At 49.6% G+C, this 22,986-nt stretch overlaps 1 protein-coding gene across 2 annotated transcripts in view; it reads left to right on the top strand.

Moving 5' to 3' along the window:
- Positions 1-10,851: 10,851 nt before the first annotated feature.
- PRRX1 (paired related homeobox 1) overlaps positions 10,852-22,986 on the top strand; it is a gene marked incomplete at both ends in the record, with an annotated part of 31,417 nt that continues 19,282 nt past the window's right edge. For both annotated transcript variants that reach the window (XM_079535408.1, XM_079535409.1), the window contains one exon: positions 10,852-11,092. In XM_079535408.1, the coding sequence (XP_079391534.1) occupies positions 10,852-11,092 (241 nt within the window). The remainder of the gene's footprint in view (positions 11,093-22,986) is intronic.

The raw sequence follows: 22,986 nt of genomic DNA, 5'->3' as shown, positions 1-22,986 counted from the left end.
CAACTTCATTCCCAGGGCAGATGCTGTAGTTGATCTCTTGGACAAAGTTTTTGCTTCACACAGCCACGTGCCATGATGACAACAGCAATGTGCAGTCAGTCATTTCCTCTGCCCAAGAGTATGTTCTGTTGCAGATTTCATTTTCCTCACTTCAGATCTCTATGAGTGGAAGTTGGAAAGCACAGAGTATGGTTTGATCTTGGGCTGGAAGTTCTCACCATTGCTATTGAGGAATGATTAACTCAGATCTGGAACAGGCTTCTGCACAATAGCAATTGCCGACTTTAGAAGGAAACTGAATAACCAGAGCTGCAGAGAGAGATGTGTTCATCTACTCCTTAATGTTTCTGGCTTGCCATGTCCTGGAGTGAATGATTGCAACTTCAGTGGATGAAAGATGCTTTGTACCATGGTCATGTTCAGATACTTGGGGGGAAGGACAAGGGAAAGAAGCAATTCACTTTGTTTCAAACCAACATAGACATGAAGAAAGAAAAAAAAAAAAGAAAAAAGAAAAAAAAAGCAGAAATAGTGAGTCAATCTAGGACATGGTGTTTGATCTGAAACGCAATGTTCTGTTTTACAGTTACTTTTTTTTTCTAGAGTCAGGTTTTTCAATAAAACCTCCAAAAGGCTCGTTTCAGAAACACCTATGTGAAGTCAACCTCTTTCCTTTGAAAACACTTTGGACTGAAATGTTTTGAAGTTTGAAAAAGAGCCTCCTGTATTAGGGTTGTTGGTTTTGTTTGTTTTTTTGGCAAAAGGTGTTTGTCCGACTCAACCCAACTTTGGGAATGGTTTATGTCACTCCAAAGTGAAGCTCTGGTCAAAGTTACTGCACAAATTCACCCGCTGTATCTGTGAATCTGTCGAGAGCAGAACGGAGCCTGTGACTGAGCCCGGAGCTGTTCCACCTCCTTGGAACCAGGGAGGAGAACCCAGGCCATCCTTATGAAGGAAGCAATTCAGCTCTGGGTAATCAAAGTCCCAGCCCTGCTTCCTTTCCAAGGGGATCCTGAGTCCCCTTGCTGCGCGTAGCCAAAATTCCCATTGTCTCCATCAGGAGTTAATGCACATCCTGACACCAAACAAAGAAAATACAAGAGCAAGGGCTGAAATAGCCCCATCTCCTTCTATCGATCCGCTTCCAAGAACAAAAAGGAGCACAAGACGTGAGGTTTCCTTTCAGGCACTCCATAATGATGGTCGCGATGATCCAACCAAACAACCGCGCGCAGCCAGCAGAGCGCTCTGCTCTGAAAGGGCAGAGGGGGATCTGCCAATGCAGCAGCTCTGCAAATGTGTGAGGCTGCTAAGCTCCTAATCCCACGTCTTATTTTTATGAATTTTCACACTAGTGGGATATAATGAACGTTCAGCCCGAAGACGTTAATTACTCGGGTCCTTTTTTTTTTATTTTATTATTTTTTTGGAGAGGCATTTCGATGGAGTGTAACATTTTAAATTACAAGGTGTGAAATAAACTCTACAAAACTTACAGCTTTAGTGGAGGAACTCCAAAATCAAATAAAAATGCAAAACCGCTGATGAAGTCCAATTTACTGTAAAATGCTCTGGATCGTGGTGTTCCAGTAATTTTTTTTTTTTTTTTTCCCCTACATACTTTGGTTAAAATAATTTATATCCGCTGCAGTGTTTATGTACCTTAAGCTTTATTTATTAAAGGATATGTATATTTCAAGCCCGGTTTTAATGAGACATGCCGAAATCTGTAAGGTACAGTGCGACTTTTGTTCTAATCAGCACTAAATCTCTTCTCTTTACTTCTTCTGTGTTGAAAACATTCATGTTGGGAGGAAAGAGCTGTGTGCATGTGCGTGTGTATATATTTCAGATACGTATAAATATATATGTAAAGTAAGCAAAATTTATTGCTCGTTCTCTATCATCGGGGCAAATACTCAATCATCATTCAGTCTGAGCCCTTGTAATCACAGATGGGTTTTTTTCCTCATTCTTAAAACAGAACAATTGCCTTCTTTTTTTTTTTAAGGCAGATTATTCATCTGCTGGAGATTGTGCTTGAGGTCAGCTGGAAAATGATTGTGAATTCGTATCAGCTTCAAGGAAAGGAAGAAGAAATCCAAGCGTTTGAGATTTCATATTGAAACAACACACTTAAGCTAAATTGATGAAAAAATACTCTGAAAATTTAAAAGCTCCTTAAAGTTGTGGATTAAATGGTGCCTTAGGGATGGGATGTTCCTTGGAGGAGCTGCTTTGAAACTGTCTTCCTGGGTTTTCATTCTTGCAAGGCCATAGAAATTATTTTCACTTGGTAGACGATTTTGAAGACTGTGATTGTTTTGGCCATTTCCATATAGTATTAGGAGAAACTTCTAAAAATTCTGTTAGGTTTTAGAAATTCAATTGATCTTAAGCCCTGTTTTCAATGCACTGTAGAAAGCCTGGCTTTCTTTGAATCCTCAGGATAAGATAAAGAGTATCTAAGTGCTGAACCTTTGTTGATGTTACTGGGATAAAGATAGGAAACTTTGTGCCTATGCCCCATTTAGTGCCTAGACTGCTTTTGAAAATGGTACATAGGCTCCTAAATCTCTGTAAGCATAGCATGTAGTACAGATGTCATGGGAAGTGACTCTCTTTCCTTACAAAACTGATTTTGATGAAAGGTCTACTCCAGCCAATGTTTTGTTATATGATGAAAGAAGAAAATAGAAAAGCCATTAAAGGTGCCAGTCACAAAGAGGGCAAAATAAAATTTCAGCTCTTTTTGGAGAAGGGGAAAATGGAATATGCTGGGGACAGAGAGGGACACTTGTCTCTGTTTCATGGAAAATGTTTGCTGTAAATGTTGATATCTTTCTCAAAAGTGAACCCCAGCAATGGCCGACCAAGGAATGTAAAGGGAGAAATGCTTGGAGTCAGGGAGCAGAGTAATAAAGCACAGGTTTGTTCTGTAACAAATTCCAGTGCTTGTGGGACTTTTTAGGCATATGGAAGTCCATTTAGAAGGCAAATTGGTTGCAGCCGCCAATTCAGAACCTATTGGAATCAGTGGAAACGTTTCCATTGTCTTCTGTCCTGGAGAAATGCTGTTTCTGTCCTTCCTTCCACCCTGGCCCATGCTCTCTCTGCAAGCCATATGGAATTCATCTCCCTCTGAGACATGTAAGGGAAGAGGCTTTGGCTGTTTAACAGCATGATGTAGCTATGTGGACAGGAATGGTTGATTTCTACTTGACTGGCCACAAACCAGGTAACACTGCCTCGGGTTGGAGCTGCTGTCTTTGCAGGAGCTAGCTGGGTGCTCCTTCTCTTCCTATGGCAGGGCTGAGCAGGGCTTTAATCACCTCAGCACTCTGATGGTGCTGCTCAAGAAGAGCTTGGAGGAATGAGGGTCTGTGTTTTGACAACCGTCAGATTTCTTTATTGAGCAAGGGAGAGGGATGCTCACAAGCACTCTCATTTCTCATAGAATATTCATTGCCCATCCACATGATGAAGACAGAAGTGCAGACATCTGGCTGAGGACAGAGGGCTCCAGCTCAGTTTCCTCACCCATTACAGAATCATAGAATGGCTTGGGTTGGAAGGGACCAGAAAGATCATCAAGCTCCCTGTTCTCTTTTTTTCCTTCCTCTTCATGTTTGCCTTGCCCCTCCGATGCTCCGGTTCCTTTGAGCTGTGACCCTGTCTCCTCCTGCAGTTGGTGGTGGCAGTCCCAGGGCCACCATCACCTCCAGAAGAAGCACAAGTGCCAACAGGAAAGCCTCCCCTGACAGTGCTGTGCTATCAGTGGCTCTGTCCCCCTCTCGGCTGAGCAGCAAGTTTCGCGGCAATCTTCTCCGAGCATTCTGGACAATGAATGTGTTTCTTGCCATGTAATTAAATTATCCACTTTAGAAAGAAAAAGATGTGGTTTTGTTCCCATTGCAAAAACAAACAAACAAGGACTGATATTTATTACAGGCCAAGGCTACTCAACAAGTGTTTTCTGGAGCTCTAATAAATTGCTGAAGAAAGTTTACAGCTGAGCCCTAAAGATGGTTTAGTTTTCCAAGTGGCTGGGGTGTATTTATTTCCCATTTTGTTAACCCGCAGCATGGAGAAGAGCTCAACGTGCTCTTGCCCGGGTTCAGACGGTGTCAAAATCACGCTCTTCACCCCGAAACAGTTAATGGCTTTTTAATTAAAACCACGCCAATTATTCATTTTCAAGTTTTGCTTTTATTTTCCCCTCCTTTGCGCCATCTGCTCTTTGGTTTTGCTTTTGCTTCATTAGAATGGTTTCCAAGAAAATATTAATAATAATAATAATTAAAAAGCAACTGAAAGACCTCAGCCACGCACCCAAAAAGCAAACAAGGTTCAAAGGCACGTGTGAGAAGCGAAGGGCAGAGCAGGCTGGTGGCGATCCTGTTTGGTGGCATCTGGAGAGGAATGGGCACAAAGAATAGGTGCGGGAAACCCTGAGGATGTCCATCTCAAGGCTCACAAGGCTGCAGAAAGAGAGAGGAGATCGGCCACTATCAGGGAACCCACGTACAGCAATTTTGGGGTTCCTACTGCATTTTTGATCACTTTGCCCAAGGAATAAGAAATTCAACAGCTCAGCAATCAGTTCTAGGAAACCTCATCCTCCAAGAGATTGAGTGCAGCCTTCATTTTAAACACGTCATCTGTGCGTGAAGATGAGTGTGGACAGATGTCCCTGAGGGACTTAAATGCAAGTTGTTGTTAAGCACATGCTGAAGTATTTGGCTGGATTACCAGGCTGGTATTGAAACATTTGCTTTTGGAGAGAGACCCCCAAACAAGAGAAAGCTGACTGTTTTCAGCTCATTACTGAATGCCAGTGACATCATTCGTTTGCAAGATGAGAAAAAGTGTTTAAACGAGATTAAAAAAAAAAAAAAATTAAACAAGATGCAATTTTAATGACCACTTACAAAGAAGATTTATGGGCATGCATAAAGCTGCTTTCCACGGGAGAGGGACTAAGCTTTTAACAGTTACCTTCCTTTGCATTTTTCCCCCCTCTTGCAATATAATACCCACAAATATTTGTGAGTTGTGATTGTGCTCCGAAGGGTTAGTCCTCTTCCAGGAGGCAGAAAAGCAGAAAAGAGTGGTGCCAATTTGTCTGCCCAGACTCTGATTGTGGGAGGCTTTTTTTCTTTTTTTTTCCTGCAGGGGAGAGAAGCTGGTGGGACGCTTTCTCTCTGCGGAGTTAGGGATATCTGATATCCAGCCCGAGAGCAGCACAGCAGTCTGAACTTTCATCTCCAGCAGCGAGGGATTTACCAAAAAGAAAGAAAAGTTTGTGGATAAAGGTCTTTGCTAAATTTGCAGGAGATCTCGGAGTTTCTGCTGGGGAAATGAGGGCCATTCGAGCGTCTGACTGTAAAGAGCGCAGATCTTTAGAATGTGCACGGATAGGGGGAGAGAGAGAGAGGCGATGGTTTGGAAGAGCGGAGGTGGTTTCAATACATCTATTTATTTATTTGAGTGCCCTGGGCCCTGCCCTCAGCCCAGCTAGGCCAGGTATCCAGTGACCCTTGGTGCTGATTAAAGTTCCCGGGTGACCTCTGAGTGCTTTTGTTACCCTGCCTGGTAATAAAACCCCGCTTAAACGCCTGGCTTATCCAAACCCATGGCTCCTTCTGCAGGGAGCTCTGCAGCCAGTTCCACTGAGCCCCTGGGAACGCTCAGCTTAGCCCAGTTTAGCATGCCCTGTTTGACTGGTGGCCATCTCAGTGCCCCAGCATAGCCATGTGGGTTGGGTGGACAATCTGAAAAGACCACTGCCTGCTCACGTTGCTGTGGTGCACTGCATTGTTCTCATTGCTGGCAACCCTAGGAAGGGCAAAGGCACGGCGTGAAGAGCTGTCTCCAGCTCAGATCCACAGTCCTTGCAGGCCGGAGATGAGGGGGTTCCCTCCCTCCCAGCCTCTCTTCCACTTGTTGGAAAGCTTACAGAAGAAAAATAGGAAATGAGTTCTCTCCATCTCCAGCTGGTAGATTTGCTTGTCATCTCTGCTGAAAGTGAGGTGGCAGCAGTTGAAGCTCAATCTGCCTCGAAATCTGAAAATGGAGTGTTGTACAGACAAACCAGTGAGCAAATCTCTGCTCTGCCTGCCCCCTCATCCTTTTCTGCTTTCTAAATGACAAGGCAAGGGCAGGGCCTCATCCCAAACTGGCTATGGGAGGTTTGGGCAGGGCAGATTTTACAAAGCAAAGAGCCCTGCCGGTGGAAACATCAGCCCAGGTGTTTCTGCACCTAAATCGTGTACAGTGCCAATGTTGCGATCCCTAAGCAAGTTCCAAAAGCCTGATGGTTATCACCACTGTGCACCAGTAACAAGCCACCTCGGTCTAGCTGGAGATGTGATAGTGCTTCCAGGAATGATTGTGTGTGATGTGAACTCAGCCCCTGATTCAAAATATTATGCAGAGGAATAATAAATCTTGGTTTTAAATTGCTGCCCCACTTAAGCTTTGATTAGACTCTGATGGTCTGTTCACCCTGGAGCTGCTGGTATTAATCTGCATGCTAAACCCTAATTATAAACTGCTCATGGCATTTCCAGATGATATCAAGATGTTTGGGATTAAAAGAAACCGTGATGTTGAGTTTACAGCTTAAAATGACCGTCGACTACCTGGTCCCCACAGATCTAATAATGCAGCTCTGCATGGGCAGGAGAGGAGGAAAAGAGGTAGATTTGACCCAAGTGTGTAGCAGAAGTCTTGTGGGTCTGTAGGAGAGAGGGCTGCCTCCAGGCTGGCAATGTGTGCACACACACGTGTAAGGCGATACACATACACATGTCCTTGTGCAGGTGCCCTTTGTTCCCAGCTCAGCCTTGTTCTCATCCAGCCCTGAACAGAGCTGCAAAGAGGGTTTTGTCTTTGGCTCCCCAGCACCGGGGTATTGGCAGAGGAGAGCCCAGCACTGGAGATATTGCTGGGGATGGGATGGGATGGGATGGCATGGCATGGCATGGCATGGCATGGCATGGCATGGCATGGCATGGCAAGGCATGGGATAGGATGGGATGCAATGGAATGGGATGGAACCATGTGGCTGCAGCCCAAAAAGGCTCAGGGGCAGAGAGCTGCCCTGATGTGATGTCTCTCATTGGCTTGCCTGTAGGGAGCTGAATTTTCTGGGGGGAAGGTCTATCTCAGGGAAACCCCTCTGCAGAGTGGCTGTCAGTAGAAGAGGAACAAACATTGTTGCAGCCTCCTGCCTGCTCAGTCACCCATCTCAACAACAGGAGAGCAGCACTGAGGACACCTGCATGCTTCACAGGGGCTGAGCACCTTGTACAGTCAAGGCTAAGGACTGCGGAGCAGTAATAAATGGCATTGTATATTTTGGTCCTGGTATGTTCCAGCTGCTTGTCTGCTTGAGAACTTTAACCGAGGTTATGGCTGTAGGTGCTGGGAAATCCCTGCTTGGACACGTGCAAAAGTGAAGGAAACATTTCTGAAGGTTTATACCACACTTGGATAGCCCATATTATTGGAGCTGAGAGCCACAGGAACTGCCAGGTTCTGGGTTTCATGGGAAACTGCAGGAATTAGGATGGATGCTTGAGTTAGAGACTCTCTTTCTTGATATGCAACTGGGAAGAGAGGGAAGAAAATCATAGCATTTGGTTCTGCCTTATGTCCTTTGAGGTGGCTACAAGGTAGGAAGACAGGTTTTTAGGCAGGGCTCTGGGTGGTGAGCATGGGACCCAACTGCGGCTATGAGAACCCAGTTGGGGTTATGAGAACTGTGGTATCCTATCACCTCCCTTTGGGTCTGCTGCCAAGGACAAACTTCCTGTGCACCAGTTTCCCCATCTGACAATAAGATCAGATGTGCTGAGTTCTCAGCAGACAGCAGTGTGGCTCGTGCCTATTTATCCAGAAAAAGTGCATGACACCTGGCCGTTGGACACTCAGAAAGGATGAAACTGAAGCGTCTGAGTTGGTAGCAAATACCTTATCCTCTTCTCCTGGAGAGGGACACAGAGGTGATTTCCTTGAGCACTCACATAAGGTGACAATCTTAAACTTTGAATCAAGTTAAATGAAATGGCTGATGAGGGCATGTTTTTATGCTTGTCCTGTGGAGGTGATCCTACTCCTATTGTAATAGCAGTGTGAGATTTGCAATAGCTCACCCAGGAGCTCAGAACATGTCCTTCATCCACTCCCCATCCTCATCTCTCTGGTTGCTTGTCTTTTGTTTGTGGTTTTCTGGGGATGCTTTGGTCTATCACAAGATGAGTCTGGTAGGGAAATGCTTCCTGCCTGTCTGATCTTATCCGGGTTATGATCCGTGCCAGGCTCTGAACACAGAGATAATACAGCTGGCCAAAGTAGCCTCAGGTGGACTCTTTGAAAGCCTGGTCTCATAGGCCACAAAAAGATGTGCCTCAAGCCCTCCAGCTGCTTGGCATCCCCAAACACAGAAGCTAAGAAGCTAAACTACAACTGGGGCTGAGTGCAACCTATTTCCTGCACGTCAGAATGTGCCTTCTCCTATCCTAGCCATTCCCTCAAGGTTTGCCTGATGGCCAGTATAATAGGATACCCTGCTACACTGAGTATACACAGAGCACCCTTCCATCTCCAAGTGGGATTTCTTCCCATAGATGAAAGCTTCTGGAGCAGAACGCACTAATCCTGGTTCTGAGCTGCTGCTATGTCTGTGTCACTCTTCTGTGGAGGATGTGTTTATGGGGAGCACTCATGGAGTACCAACATGCTTTCACTTATCATCACTCCAGGGCACCTGCTGGTACTGGGTTGGGTTCCCAAATCCTGAAGCCAAGAAACATTTGTTTGAGGGATGCCCTTGAGCAGAGGAACATGTGAAAAATAAATGGAGATGCTTCTTTCCTTGGATATCTGTGAGAATATCAGTGAAGGAAGCATAAAGAGTTGCTCTTCCACGTTCTGTGGCTTCTGCTGGGGCTGCCTGGGGGTCAGAGCAGTCTCTCCCCAGTTGTAGCAGAAATGCTAAGTCACAGCCTGAAGCAGTGATTGAGCACCTGGTGGAAAGGCAGGGCCAACCCAGGGGAGCTCAGGTGTGTGCAATGAACCTGAGTGACCAGAAGGTATGGAGCCAGGATCCATCCTTTCTGAGACCTTACTGAAGGATTGGCAGTGGAGGTGTGGGCATCTCTTGGTGGAGATCCCTGCATACCTGAGGCCTTCCAAAAGTAAGCAGCTCTTTTCTTTCATTTCTGTAACTGTGACTGCTGCATTTGGGCTCATTCTCATTTGCTGTAGTCAAAGACTTTGCCACCGTGCTAATATCATCCCATTGCAGCATTACACCAGTGCAAAGGGGATGGATGTGTTCAGGTTCCCCAGCATAGCTGTCAGGTCAGCTGCAAAACTGATTAGGAGAATGAAAAGAAAGAGGGTAAAACTGCCTGAGAAGTGGTCCCTTATATTAATACCCATCCCAAAAAGGGACACACTAGTATGCAGTGAGGCACTACTGTTGGCACAAAGATGCACGTGTGGTATTTTAGGTGTGAGTATACCCACACATATGTGCACAGCTTTGCCCCCCTGTCTGCTCTGGGCAGCCTTGCTCTGCCCCAAGCTGAGCACAACAGAGCCCTGCCACACTCATTTGGGTCTTTGAGACAGCAAAGGGTAAACTGGGATTGGAGTGGGGGCCTGAAAGCAAACTAATGATGAAACTGTCTCCTCCATGCCTGAGCCTTAATTAAATGCATGGAGAGGCTCGGGGAAGCACATCTGTTTTCAATCTGGAGCCCTTTGATGGCATCAAATGTTCTTTCCCCAGATCAGGGGGGATGGAAATTCTGGGCTGGCTGTGGCAGCGCCGATCCCATGCTGCAGCTATTGGGATGTGGGGTCTTGGGGGCCCGGTGAAGCGTGCCAGCACCCCTCTCTGCACCCACCATGCTGCCCTCGGGCCCTGCTGTAAAGGCTGAGCACTGCCTGTCCTTCTGCTTGTCTGCGTCACCAGGACCTGCTGGGACCTTGGCTCACTGGCTGCAGAGCTCTGAGGGTCCTCCTATCTTTCAGTCTCCTTTGCTCTTTTGCTTTTTGGTCTGACTGTTGTTGGCTTTTTTTTTTTTTTTTTTTCCCTGCTTCTATTTTGCTTTTTTTTCTTCTTTTGCTACTTCTCGCCTGCCTTGTTCCTTAGTTTTGTTGCACTTTTTCTTCCCCTCTACTTTTTTTCCCCTCTCTCTCCCATTCCTATTACTCTTTCAACTGTATTTCTCATTTTCACCCTTTCTTTCTGCTCCCCCAACGGCCGTACCCACCCTTTTCCCGCTGACCATACCCCCCATCCTCGCATCCCTCTAAAGAGGACTGAGAGCCGCTTCTCCCCCGTCTTCTTCTGCCCGGTGCCCCCCGCAGCCGCCACTCATCCCGGCCGGGGGTGGGGGGCCCCGCTCCGGTGCCACGTCCCGGCAGGGCCGCCCTCCACGGGTACCCGGCGGGCCGCCCCCGCCGTTTGAAGTGCGGGCCGGAGGGGCGGAGGGAGGAGAAGGAGGGAGGGGAGGGGAGCGGAGCGGCCGGGCGGGGAGGCGGAGGGACGGGGCGCACCCGCCCTAGCCGCCCCACAGCCATCGTTCTCCTCCCGGCCGGCGGCAGCTCCCGGCGCCCCGAGCCGGCCTCTCTCTTCCCTCCGGCATGTTTTAAGGCCGGCCCTAGCCGCTCTCCTTTGGGCTTTCCTTCCAGCCGCCCCACCGCCGTCGGGTCCCCGTTCCCCCCGCCCTCGGGCCGTGCGCTTCCCCCCTCGAAGGGCCGGCGGCTGGGGGGGGAGCGGGGGCGGTGGGCGCCGGGGGGGCGAGGGCAGAAAAGCCCCCGCTCGGCACCATGGCGTCCAGCTATGCCCACGCCATGGAGAGGCAGGCCCTGCTGCCAGCCCGCCTCGACGGCCCTGCCGGCCTGGACAATTTACAAGCCAAGAAGAACTTTTCCGTGAGTCACCTGCTGGACCTGGAGGAGGCGGGCGACATGGTGGCCGCGCAGGGGGACGAGGGCGGCGGCGAGCCCGGCAGGAGCTTGTTGGAGTCCCCCGGGCTGACGAGCGGTAGCGACACTCCGCAGCAGGACAGTAAGTGCGGGGACAGCCCGCCGCCGCTTGGGGAACCGAGCAGAACCGGGGAGCGGCGCGGCAGGGTCGGGGCTGAGCGCGGGGCTGAGTGGGACGGGGTCGGGGCAGAGCATCCATCATTCCTTCCTCTCTCCCTCCGTCCATCCATCTCTCCATCCGTGCTTCCGTCCATCCATCCTTCACCCGTCTATCTGTCCATTCATCGCCCGTCCCGTCGGAGCCGGCCGCAGCTTGGAGCTCTGCGCGCAGCGCCGTGGTTCCGTGCGTGGTCGGAAAACGGAGCAGCCTCCTTGCCGAGCCTCGTTTCTCGTCGAGCCCTGCTTCTCGCCGAGCCGCCTGCTGCGGGCCCCTGCAGCCCCCAGGCGCGGGGCAGGGGATGGGGCAGGGCAGCCCGTCCTAAAGGGCGGCAGTAGGGCAGCGGGGAATGCGCACAGGCTTGCGCGGTATTTTCCAAGCGCAGCGCTGTGCTACGGGAGAGCCGCGGAGGACTGGGGTGAGGTAGGTGTGCAAGTCCCTCTGCCTTTCCCCTCCTCGTTTCGGTTAGAAATGCGCCCTGGACGCGGTTTTCGTTGTGGATCGGGTCAGGCGGCAGCCGCTGCGGGGAGCAGAGCGCAGCCAAGGACACGGGATCCCTTCCGAGGGCTCCCGGTGAGAACTCCCCCCCTCCGCCAGCGAGATCGGTCCGGCCGCCAGCGAGAGGCGAAAAGAACGAGAAAGGAAAACGAAAATCACGGTTTTCGTTCCTTTTTGGTTTTCGGTTTGTTTGTTGGGGTTTTTTTTGTTTGTTTGTTTTTGGGGCTTTGTTTTGTTTTTTTTTTTGCCTCTCGCTGGCAGCCGCCGTATATAAACGAGCGGCACCGTCACGGTGCTAACACGGACCGGGCCAGCGGCACCGCCACCCATCCCCGGCTGTAGGGAACCCTCCCCTTGTGCCCCCCCGGCCCATCGCTGACTTTCCGCTGGGTGCTCGGAGCCGGCCCGCAGCCCCCCCCGCCGCCCCGACACGGCTTCTCTCGGCTTCCCCGGGCGGGGCTGACGAAGGGGTAACGCGCCCAAAAAACGGCGTTTCCCCAACGTGAGACCCCCCCCCCCCCCCCCCCGGGCTTTACTGCGGTGACCGCTTCTGTCTGGCGGAGAGGCAGCGTCCCGGGGCGGCTTTTCCTTTGCGGCGGGGACAGGAGCGAATCGAGCGCCGCTGAAAAACCGCTTTAAAAACGTCCCTTCCTGAGAGCCGGCAAAACGCATTTCTGGCCCTAAAAGTGTGCGTTCAGTGGGTCAGGGCGGCAGCGATCGCCGTTGTCCTGTGGTTCGACTCCTGTCCTGCCAGGCTGCGGCCGGGCGGCCCCCGACATAAGCAACGAGTTCTGCCAACAGCTCTTTTTTCCCTCCTTGTTTTTGCCCCCAGTTTCGTTGATGGTATTTAACTGGGCCCCGGGTTGCTCGTGGTGCTTCCCGCTGCTGAGCTCAGCCCGGAGCAGAGAGGCTGCATTCCCCTGCTGCCCACGTTGCTCTCAGAACGTTGAACACTCCATATCCCAGTCCAGGGATATGCTGCCCATCCAGCAATGCCAAGCAGGGGGCAAACTGCCCCTCGAAGTCAATCGGGGATTCTCCAAATGCCGTAAAAGCTTGGATGCCGTTGCAGCGAATTAGGTAGTTTTAGAAGTATTTTAAAGCAAGCCGAAAAGAATAGCGTGGGTAAATCCTCTCTGTCTCCTTGGGCAGAGCTGTCATCTGGGCTGCGTGGCTGTTTCATTGATGTGTTTAGTAGCCCCAGTGTGATCTGTGCCTCAGTTTCCCCACCTGCAGAGTGTTCTGCTGTGTGTGCAGGAAAGGGCTGTGTGAGAGCACAGTGCAGAATGAGAGCTGGTTCAGCAGAACAGCCAACGCCGAGCTCTGTTATTCTGTGTTACTGAGGATGAGAAGGGAAAAGCTGCTTGGAGATATTGTGGGATGTCTACAGCATACTGAGAATGTTCTTCTAATCTGGAGGAAAGCCGGCTGGCCTGCTGTTGTGTTTTGCCCCGACCTGTAGCAGCGAACCAAAGTGCTGGGTGACACAGAGATAACAAAGTTTTATCCAGACTTGTGGGGCTGGGGGAACTACATTACCATTAATTCATTGTGAAGGGGTTGAGGGGAAAACATTTTTCCTATTGGAAAAGAAGGGAAAACGGCATCTCTGTGAATAGCTCAGATCGTAATACGTGTGGGGAGAGCTGTCAATGTGTAACAGGATTTCATCAGTGGTGCTGCAAAACCATCGCTGCGTCGAGTTCAAATTGCAGCTCCGCAAACCTGAAAAGCTGGATGGTGAGCATCCGTGCCACTGCCCTGCAGCTGGGAGTTGAGTTCCTCTTCACTGTAAAACCACCCGAAAGATACGGCTGCACTGTGTTTGCTAGCAAGGTTTGCATTGAGACCAACTGAAGCTGGGATGAAAACGCCGTCCCAGTTCAGCAGGGAGGGCTCCCAGGGCTTCCCAGCAAAGGGACGCAGTGCCCTTTGGTGGTGGCAGGAGCCCGATGGTGGGTTCCCAGAGCTCGTGGTCCTGAGCAGGATGAGTCCTCCAAGCATGAGGCTGCGGAGCTAACAGTTTGTTTTGGAGATGGCATGTTTGCCATCTTTTTTGGTTTGTTTGTTTGAGTGTGACTGTTGACGGCTCGTAAAACAGTGTGGAGAGCGAGCAGCAGAAGAAAAATTGGTTGTGCTCTCAGTTCTCTCGTGAGGAATGAATAAACCCCACTTTGATCCAGGACGTGCTCAGCTTCTGCATGTTGGGGTTATTACTGTCCCTTAATTTTTCTTGGATACAATGGGGTGGCAGCCTGGGGCTGTGCTTCTCTTCCAGCCCACGTCAGGCTGCTGGGGATGGGTTGTGCTTAGGCAGCTCGCTGGGTATGGGGATGCAGGGATGAACAAGGGCAGGAATGATTCCATCGCCAACTGGGCTCCTGCCCTCTGCCTCCGTGTCTCATTGCCGGCTGCGGGCTGTTTGTGCAGTTAATAACCCCTTTTTAATTAAAGCAGGTGCAGGTGCTGCAGGAAGTGCAGCATGATTTGTGTGTATGTTGAATTGTTTCTCCTTTTCTTGCTGATCTGGTGTTGTGGTGCCTCCCCACCCTGTGTAAAACAAAAAAACAAACAAAAAACAAACAAAAACAAAAACCATTGGGAATGTTGTAAGGAGAAGAAGAGCTCTGCCATTGCTTTGTAATGGGAAGAGCGGTTCGGGCGCTGCCGAGGTATATGGGGAGAAAGCAGCAGGGCTGTGGGGTTTTTTACAAACTTGCTTTCTCTTGAAGCTCTAAAGGGCTATTTCTTTTGTGAAATGCAGCCTTCATTCCCAGAAGCTGCTCAGACTGAGATAGTCAAAGAATGGGCTGGAGGCAGGAGCTCACCTCGCAAATGAACGAAGTGAAGCCTGAACCACGCAGCAGCGCTGAGCATCCATCCACGGTGCCACCAGGAATGAGTATCCCAAACCCAGCCCTCCCCTCCCATCCACTCATGCAAAAACTGGGGATGGGTGCTCATTTTGAGGCACTCCTTTGGGCCGTTTGCCTGAAAGAAACAGAGCAGCTTGCTGATTCTTGCAAGACTGATCTTTGTGCACACCAGCAGTGCGGCGGGCATCCTAGAGCCTGCCTGCTTTGTCATTTTGCTCTCAGGCCGGTTGGTGTGTGATTATTTGGTTAAGCATTGCCTGCTGTTCGATATTTTTTTCTTGCATCCTTGAATGCTGTGATTTGAAATTGGAAAAGCTTTTTTTTTTTTTTCATGTAGATTTGTCTGTCTTCTGGCTGCCTACAAGAGACAGGAGTGCAACTCTGTCACATGCAGAGTCCTGAAGAAAAATGAAACGAAAGCAATGAAAAGAATGGACAAAAATGGGCAATTTACTGTTTTTAACAGAGGGGTGGAAAGCTATGTGAATGTGAAGGAGGGAGCTGAGTGTGTCTGAGGGTGCTGATTGCACTGCCCTCCTTTAGATGGACAAAACCAGGCTTTTATTTGTGTGTTTCACTTTGTTTTATCGCAATCAGATTTGCTTCCTGGTTCTCATGGTCTCCTAATTTGCTGATGGCGTTTGTGTTTGCAGCCCATCCGCGAACGCTTCCAACTCCTTAATTTGAAAAAGATTTCGCTGAAAGTTTTTACTTCTTTTTGTTTTAATTCCCCCCCCCTCCCCTGACGTAATGAAAACAATGCCATGAAAATGAGATTTTGAAACATCTCGTAAAAAAGAAGCTTAAAGGTTTGATCTAAACTTCCAGCAGGCTTTGAACGAACATCAGCTTTCTGTCATCTGTGCTGAGTTTCCACTGTTAACTGCTCCGTTTTCTGTTTTTTTGGTGGTGTATAAAACAGTCGCATGGGAAAATATTATCTCAGGGTTAATTTGGGCAGTCCTTACTCACACAGGTCATAGCATGCGATTCAATGGGCTGCTTATGCCTATGCCAATTGATGAGTATTAGCGTTTAGAGGCTTGACCAGCAGCCTTGAGTCATGCGAAAAAAAAACCCTTTTTTTGAGGCCGGTGGAATATTTCTGTGGAGGGATGAGGCGCTGCTGTCTGTACTCAGGGGCACCATCCTTGTGCATTTTGGCACTGGTGCAACGCGTACCCAAATAGTGATGGTAAGGAGCCTGGGGTGAGAGAGAGCATGGGCGCTGCATGAGCAGGAGGAGCTGGCAGGCTTTAAAGCTGAGTGCTCTGACAAGGCAGGCACAGAATTACATGGCCATAATTCCTTCAAGGCAATGGTCTTTCCTTTTTTTTTTTTTTTTTTTTTTTTTTCCCCCTGGTGACTGAATATACTCCCATGGTTTTTGAGATCACCAGAATGGCTTGATGAGATTATAGGTGTTTATTCTCGGTCACAAGTTGTTTATGGTATATTTAATTGTTTTGGAAACCTGTATGAAGTAGCCCTGAGGGAGCTGCGCTCCTGCTGGGCCTCCGTTGCATAATGAAGCACATCACGAGTATGACCAAGTGACACAATATCCCAGCCTCGGGCCTCTGTTTTGGGGAGGATGAATCACTGCCTTTTGGTTCCCCACCCTGCTCCCTTTCTCTGCAGCAAAGTGAGAATCCCCATGGCCTGGCAGAGGAGCTGCTGTCCAGGGCTCTGTTCTGGCTTTGTCTGGACTGTCCTTGTGGCTTTACACTCAGATTACAGAGGTTTCAACCTGTGCATGGGTGGTGGAGCACAGAGCGTAGGTCTGGTTCTTTGAAGGATGGTGCATTGCGTGGTTGGTGTATGTGGGATGTGATGTCTGGAGCTGAGAGAGCTGCCATCTCTGAAATACCCTCAGTCGCAATGATGCTCCCCTGAGGGGCAGGAGCATGAATTCAACCTCTCGCTGGCTGTGCAGAAAAGTCCTTCTGAACAGCACTGTGTTACAGACTCTATGGCTTGAAGCCTATGAATGTAGACCCCATTGCCACTCGCTCTGCTGGGTCTGCAGGGGTTTGTGCTTTGTCACTCCATGTTGTGACAGCCAGGGCTCTGAAGTCCTCCAGCACCTCAGTTGGCTGGCTGTCCCTTGGTACATCGGTGTGTGACGTGTGCCTGTCCTGCCATTTCCCTTCCTGCCTGCCTCTGCTCTACCACAGCCACAGAAGGTATCATTTCTCTTCCTGCACTTTCTGCTGGGCCCCCATGGAAGGCGCCCTGATGTGGGGATTGAGCTTACTGCGTGTCCGTTGGGACCACTGCAGCGTTACTCAGAGACAAATTTCCCCAGAATGAGAGCATCCGGAGGACGCTGGCTGGGCTGGGAGCGGTGCTGGAGCTGGGATGGCCTCCTGCAGCGGAATGCCTGGCGTCTGCAGGGCCGAAGCCGGGAGGAGAGCGTGATGAGCAAGCCAGCCTTCATCTATTTCAGCTTACGTAGCTTTCTGGGCGCCTCTCTCACTGCAGAGGCTAAGGAAAGGTTATAGCTTAGAGCACTGTCCCAGACAGTCTGGATTTGCTGTGCCCGGGACCTCGTGGTGCCGTGTGTTCCTGGAAGGGAAGGAGAGCAGAGAGGTGAGGAGAGCCAGCTGTGCTGTTAACAAGTCACTACATCCTATCGTGGTGTACAGTTATATTCCACCTAAATTTTCCCCGTTTTCTGGCTGGAGGCATTTTCTGACAGGAGAAACTGCAGTCAGTCAGCAAGGCTGTTGGGCAGGGCGGGTGTCCAAAGAGCCACTCGCTCTCTGCCCGAGGCCCTCTCCTCATTGCCACGGGCTGCTCAGGCAGCACAACTGCTTTTGCACCGAGAGCTGGAATTCGTCAGGACCCGGGGACAAGGAGCTCACCAGCTCTCCGGTGGCCTCCTTGACCAAAGGAAAAGCAAATCTATCCTTGGCCCTGTGTGTCTGGGGGCAAGATGAAATTTCCAGCATGGAGAGGGAACGTGGCATCCTGATCTGAGGAGAGCGGCAGCACTGGGAACAAAGCAGGGTGCCTTGGTGTTGTGGGGAAGGGTCCAGGCTGCTCCCAGCCCTGTCTTGTAGCCCATGTAGATGCCAGACCAGTCATGATCAAGGAGGTTTTTTAGCCCATGGGGAGCTATGCTAGTCTGTGCTTTGCTCTTATTTCCATTGTGTTTGAGGGTGGTGAGCTGGTGAAGCTGTAAAGACCTGCTCAGCGCTTCTGGAAATCATCTGCTTTTTGGAAGCATCACTAATATGACCCGTATTTAAGAAAAAGAATTGTGGTTGCAGCTTTTGAAGAGCTGCTGCTTCTCAGCTTCAGCTTAGCAGACAGGATTCTGCGGGGATGGGTCGGACTTGGGTGAGGAAAGGTGCTGGGCTGTAACGGTTCTGCATGGCACCTTGGTGACTCTTTCCCATGAAGGGAGCAGCACAGAGGTTTGTGAGCCCAGCGTCAAGTCCTTTCTTGGGATGGGTCGCTCTCATGTTGACAGTGCTAGAAGGAGTTGGTGGATGTTCTGTGTCTCTTCCCTAAGCATGCTTGCTCAATTTGGCTCTGGGAAGTCCATATCCACACCCAGGCTGGTAGTACAGCCTGTCTGTTCCAAAGTGCTTGAGGATAGGTGAGCAAAGGTGGCAGAGATTTTGCAGTGAGAGAGAAACAAAAGCTTTCAGGACAGGGCTGGAACTGATCTCTGCATCCTACTTCCTTCACCTGAATGCTGATGAGATTCTGCACTCTGGGGACCTAAGGTGGTGGAACCACAGGTCTGGATTTCATGCTCAAATGAAAGGCAGCCCTTCAGGGAGGCTGTTGGTCTGTTCTGTGCACAACCCAGGCTGCATGGGGCTGCTCTGCTTGGGGTGGGGTTTGTAAGGTACAGATTTTGTGCTGGTACTGCGCTTGCACCCAAAATCTAAATAGAAAATGGTTTTTGGTGTGATTCTTCTTCCTCAGTGTCGGTAGACGTGGCCCAGTTTTTTATTGCTCCAAAATTCCTTAGTGCAGCATTTATGCCTTTTTCCTGTGTTCTTGCTGCAGTATCTTGGCCAAGTTCAACTGGTTGTGCTCAGTTTCCCTACCCATAGAAGTGGGTCATGATCCCAACTCCTTAATAAGGGGCTTTGAGATCTGTGGGATAGGTGGTATATAAGAGCTTGGCTTTAACAATGATTTGGGAATATCTCTTCCCTCCACGTCTCCTCCCCAGATGGTTGTTAGTTAATTTCCTTCCATCTCTGCAGTTGACCACCTTCCTTCTTAATTAGCTGATTAGCTATAAGGAGATCCCTTTCCATGAACCAGAGCAACTTCCAGCAAGGATTCCTGCAGGGAGCCTGTTTTGAGCCTGCCTACATCTGAACCCACCTCACTCTTCGGGCTCAAGTCTGCTGAACACCATGAGATGGTTGGGCTCTCCCAGAGGATGCAAGGAGCACCCAGTATCCAACAGAAATTCCCAGCAGTCCGCAGGGATGTTCACGCTCTTTTTCTTGGCTATTGCCTGGTCTGGATGGTTGGGCCAAAAAGATCTTTGCTTACGGTTTGTTTCATTTGGACACTGATGTGTCTCATGGAAACTAAGGGAATTGCTCCGGAGTAAGAGTTTGCTATGCGTTGCTTGTTTGTGATTTGGTTTTCATTGTTTCTCCTTTAAAAAAAAAAAAAAAAAAAAAAAATCCCACAAAGAAACAGCTAATCAGTGAAGAGAAACAATCACCTGTGATTTAGGAGAGGGATCTCTCACTGTAAATAATAAATTAGTGTCAGGAGACCAAGCAGACAGGATGGTTGATGAATATCCTGCGGGCTGAAAGTTGTTTATCAAGCCTGTTTGAAGGCTTATGACTAACAAGCTCATTTACAGAGTTTGGAGCCTGTTCATGAACCGTTCTCCAGCTGGGAGGATGTGAGAATCATCAGAAATTGTATTCACAAGTTACTTGATCATTTAAAAAAATGATCAAACAAACAAAAGACTGCTCTTTGGAAGGGAACTGTGAATTCCTCTTCCTCCCCACTGGGTTTTCTGAGGCATTCCCCTCAGGAAAACGAGGGGCCTGGAGAAGAATGCAGAAACCCCACGTCGCTGACTAATGGCTTGTTCAGTGTGAACCCTTACTCCGTGTGGCGCAGGGCGCGCATCATAGTACACGGGGTGAGGTCTGGTTGTGATGCCCAGCAAGATGGATTGGTCCCATCCACACCAGTGGCTCCTAGCCAGGGATTGGCACTCGCCCCAAAGGAAAATAATCACTCTTGTTTCTCTGTGAGGCTTATGGAGCAGATGTCTCCTCCAAGCCATGGCCCAAGCCTTAATGCACAGTGCCGTGTGAGAAGGCAGTGAGGGAGCTATCAGCCTGCTGCCTCTATAGGGGAGTATGAATCTGGTGTAAGGAGTGCTGTGGCTCTGTGCCCTTTGTGAATCATCAGACCATCAGACTCAATGCAAGAGCTGCATCTTTGTGAAGTAAGATAGATGTTTTTTATCCCCTCGTATCACCTGTAGTTCTGCTTCACTTATGGGGTGTCCTCATGTGCTTGGCTCCACTTGTGCTCACTGAGTGTCAAAGGCACCAACTAAGTGAAAAGCCCAGAGATAGAAAGCAGTAAGGAGAGCTGCAGCACCCATGGTCTAGAAGGAAAGAGGTGCTCGAGGGCAGAAGATGACAGGAGAACAGCCTTCAAATACATTCAAGGCGGGTATAGACTGATCTTCAGGTGCATGTACTTGTATTGCAGCTGGAAAGGTCCTCCCAGCCCTAGTTAGTTGGGTAAGGAAGCTCTGGGAGAGATGATGGGAGGATTCTGTGGAGACTCCAGATGGAGATCTGCTGAAGACAGACGTCTGAAGGAGTGAATATCATATAGCTGATCCTGCCCTAGGGTCTCTTGGATGTCCCTGCCCACGTTACAGTGATACTGGGGATTTCGGCAGGCAACCACCCATGTTCTTAGCCTGGTGCTCTGCCTGTGCTGGTCAATAAAGTTGCAGTGTTCATTCCAGGACTGTGTGCAGAGCCGTGGCTTCCTCTCAGTGCTGGGCTTCCCATGCCCCAGCCTCTCTGGCCACAGGCTGCCTCGGTAAGGCTTTGCTCTCCGCTGGGTTTCCCCACCTCTGCTGGCTTTTGCTTGTGTTACATATCCCTTTCTCCCTCATTCAAGTGTGTTGACAAGAGCCATTCCAGACGCTTGCAGTGTTGGGTTTGAATCCCTTTCCATGACTCTCTAGGAAGAGTTCTTTGTTTTCTCTTTAATCCATCAGAAGAAGATAGAACAAGCCAGGGGCTGTGAGCAAAAGCCAGACAAGCATTCAGAGGAGGCAGAAAATACTTTTTTTTTTTTTTTTTTTTTTTTTTTTACAATGTGATATAGTCACTAGAACTAAGTAGAAAGGAGTGTTAGCTTCTCAAGCCACAAAGGCCTGGAAGGCCTTTTGGAAGATGCAAGTCACTGGTCTTGCAATTGGGTAACTGGGTGAGATGCTGTGGCTGGGTCACAGACCCCAGTGGGCCAAGCAGCTCTGTTCTGGCTGGGAGATGGAGGGATGTGCTGCAGCATTCCTGTGTGATTCCATGTCAGGGGTATTCCTGCCAGGAAATCAGATCACAGGACCAGATGGAGAACGCAGATCCACGCGGTGCAAAACTGTTTACAGGTTTGGAACAAAACATAGTGAGAAACAAAAGAAAAAATGTGTCCTCATCGCTGATCGTAGCTCGAGCCCTTATGTGAAGCAGCTGCCACGCTTGTTTGTAGGACAATCCCCTCTCCAAAGTCCCACTGTTACAAGTAGCAGAGATAGGAAAACCTCTGCAGAGCCACAAAGAGTGAAGATCAGGCGTGAAAGGGCCTAACTTGATCTTGTATTTTGGGACCTCTTCAGACTTGACTGAGGCTCTGAAGAAAATAGGCGGTTGCAGAAGATTTCTGGTGTTCCTGGCCAAGTTGGAGAGTCTGTGTGAGTAGCATCTCATAATCACAACACAGTTGGCTTTGGGTAAAATGAGGAAAACAGGGAGAGCTGCAGATCTAATCAATGGGATGGGGGATAAGCACACTCAGTATCATCTAGGGACAGAGGGGCTCTGAGCTCCCTGGAAGGGTCAGAGACAGCTGCACAGGGCTGGCACTGAGCACAAGGAGCAATGGTGACAGCAGTGATAGCAGCGAGCCATCCCTTGCTGCCCACTTCCCTCCATTTTGTGTTTACTTGTTGCCAGCCAAGGAGGAGCTCACCGAAACCACGAATTACCAAAGAGCAGTGGAGAGGTGGGTGGTTGGGCAGTGTTCACAGTGCACAGCCTCACCCTCTGCCCTACCATCCATCCCTCCAGCCTGCAGGGGCCGGGGCCATCCCAACCCAGTAGGTGTTGCCCAATGCTCACAGTTGTGTGCTGTTGGCCAAGGAGGATTCAGGCGCTGCTGTTTCCAAATGTGTTCCTAAAAGGACCAGTAGGTAAAACGTGCTGAGAAATGGTTCGGAAGATAGTTTGGAGGAATTGCACTTCACTGGGGTATAATTGATAGTAGGGAGAGGGGAAAGGTCAAAATAATCTAGCTCCTCTTAAAATGTTACTAGACAGAGTTCCTAAGTAAGTCCTGGGTGTGAAGAGTTGGAAGGTCTCTGAGTTTCTCACAGATCTTCAGGGTGCCCTGTGTGTGCAAAAGGAGGTCTGTCCTAGGGGAAAATGCCCACCCAGCAGGAGCTGGTACCACTGCCCAGGCTGCATTCAGGGATGTTGTTGCTGGTAATTGCAGAACCAGATGGGCTTTGCTGTTATTCTGGTGCCATCTACTGGTCTGAGCCTACAGGAATGTGCCGAGACAGCAGGAAAAGGGAAGGAAATGTGAGTGGACGGTGTGGGTTGCAGGAGCCGGGTGCATCAGATCTCTTCATTTGTACCAGGCTATCGGATTTGGGAAGCTGTAGGGGTTACCTTTGCAGTTCGTGTTGTTCTCAAATTGCGGTTGAAGTTGGCCAATGACTTTAAAGCCATCGAGGCAGTAAGGGATGTAGCACACATCACATCATAAATGATTGCTCAGGAAACCCAGGTGAAAGCAGCTGGAGCAGCTGGGCTGCCCTTTTGGAAGGTATCTCAGAGGGGTTTGGTGTCAGAACTCCGCTGGGATGCATCTTCCCTTCCATCGTTAGCTCTCCCCCACCATACTCTGCGCATTGGCTTTGGTGTCCTGGTGGTGGGGGGCCAGGCTCACACAGTGCATCTCCATGGAGAGGATGTCCTGTGTTGTGGCTGCTTCAAAGGGCTGAGGCCCTTTTTTGGCCTGTGTCACTCTGATGTGGCAAGGCATAGCCTGCCTTGAGCTGAGCCAGGACTGAGAGCAGCGGGGAGGGAGAGCAGAGAGAGGCTAGAGGTCTTCAGTGGGGTTTTCTGACAGCTTTTCCTGCTTTTTCTTTAAATTATTATCGATTTTTGTTTTGAAAGTGGCTTGTCT

Source organism: Tetrao urogallus, assembly GCF_951394365.1.
Source record: "Tetrao urogallus genome assembly, chromosome: 5".
Classification (NCBI taxonomy): Eukaryota; Metazoa; Chordata; class Aves; order Galliformes; family Phasianidae; genus Tetrao; species Tetrao urogallus.
This window is presented reverse-complemented; position numbering and strand designations above follow the sequence as displayed.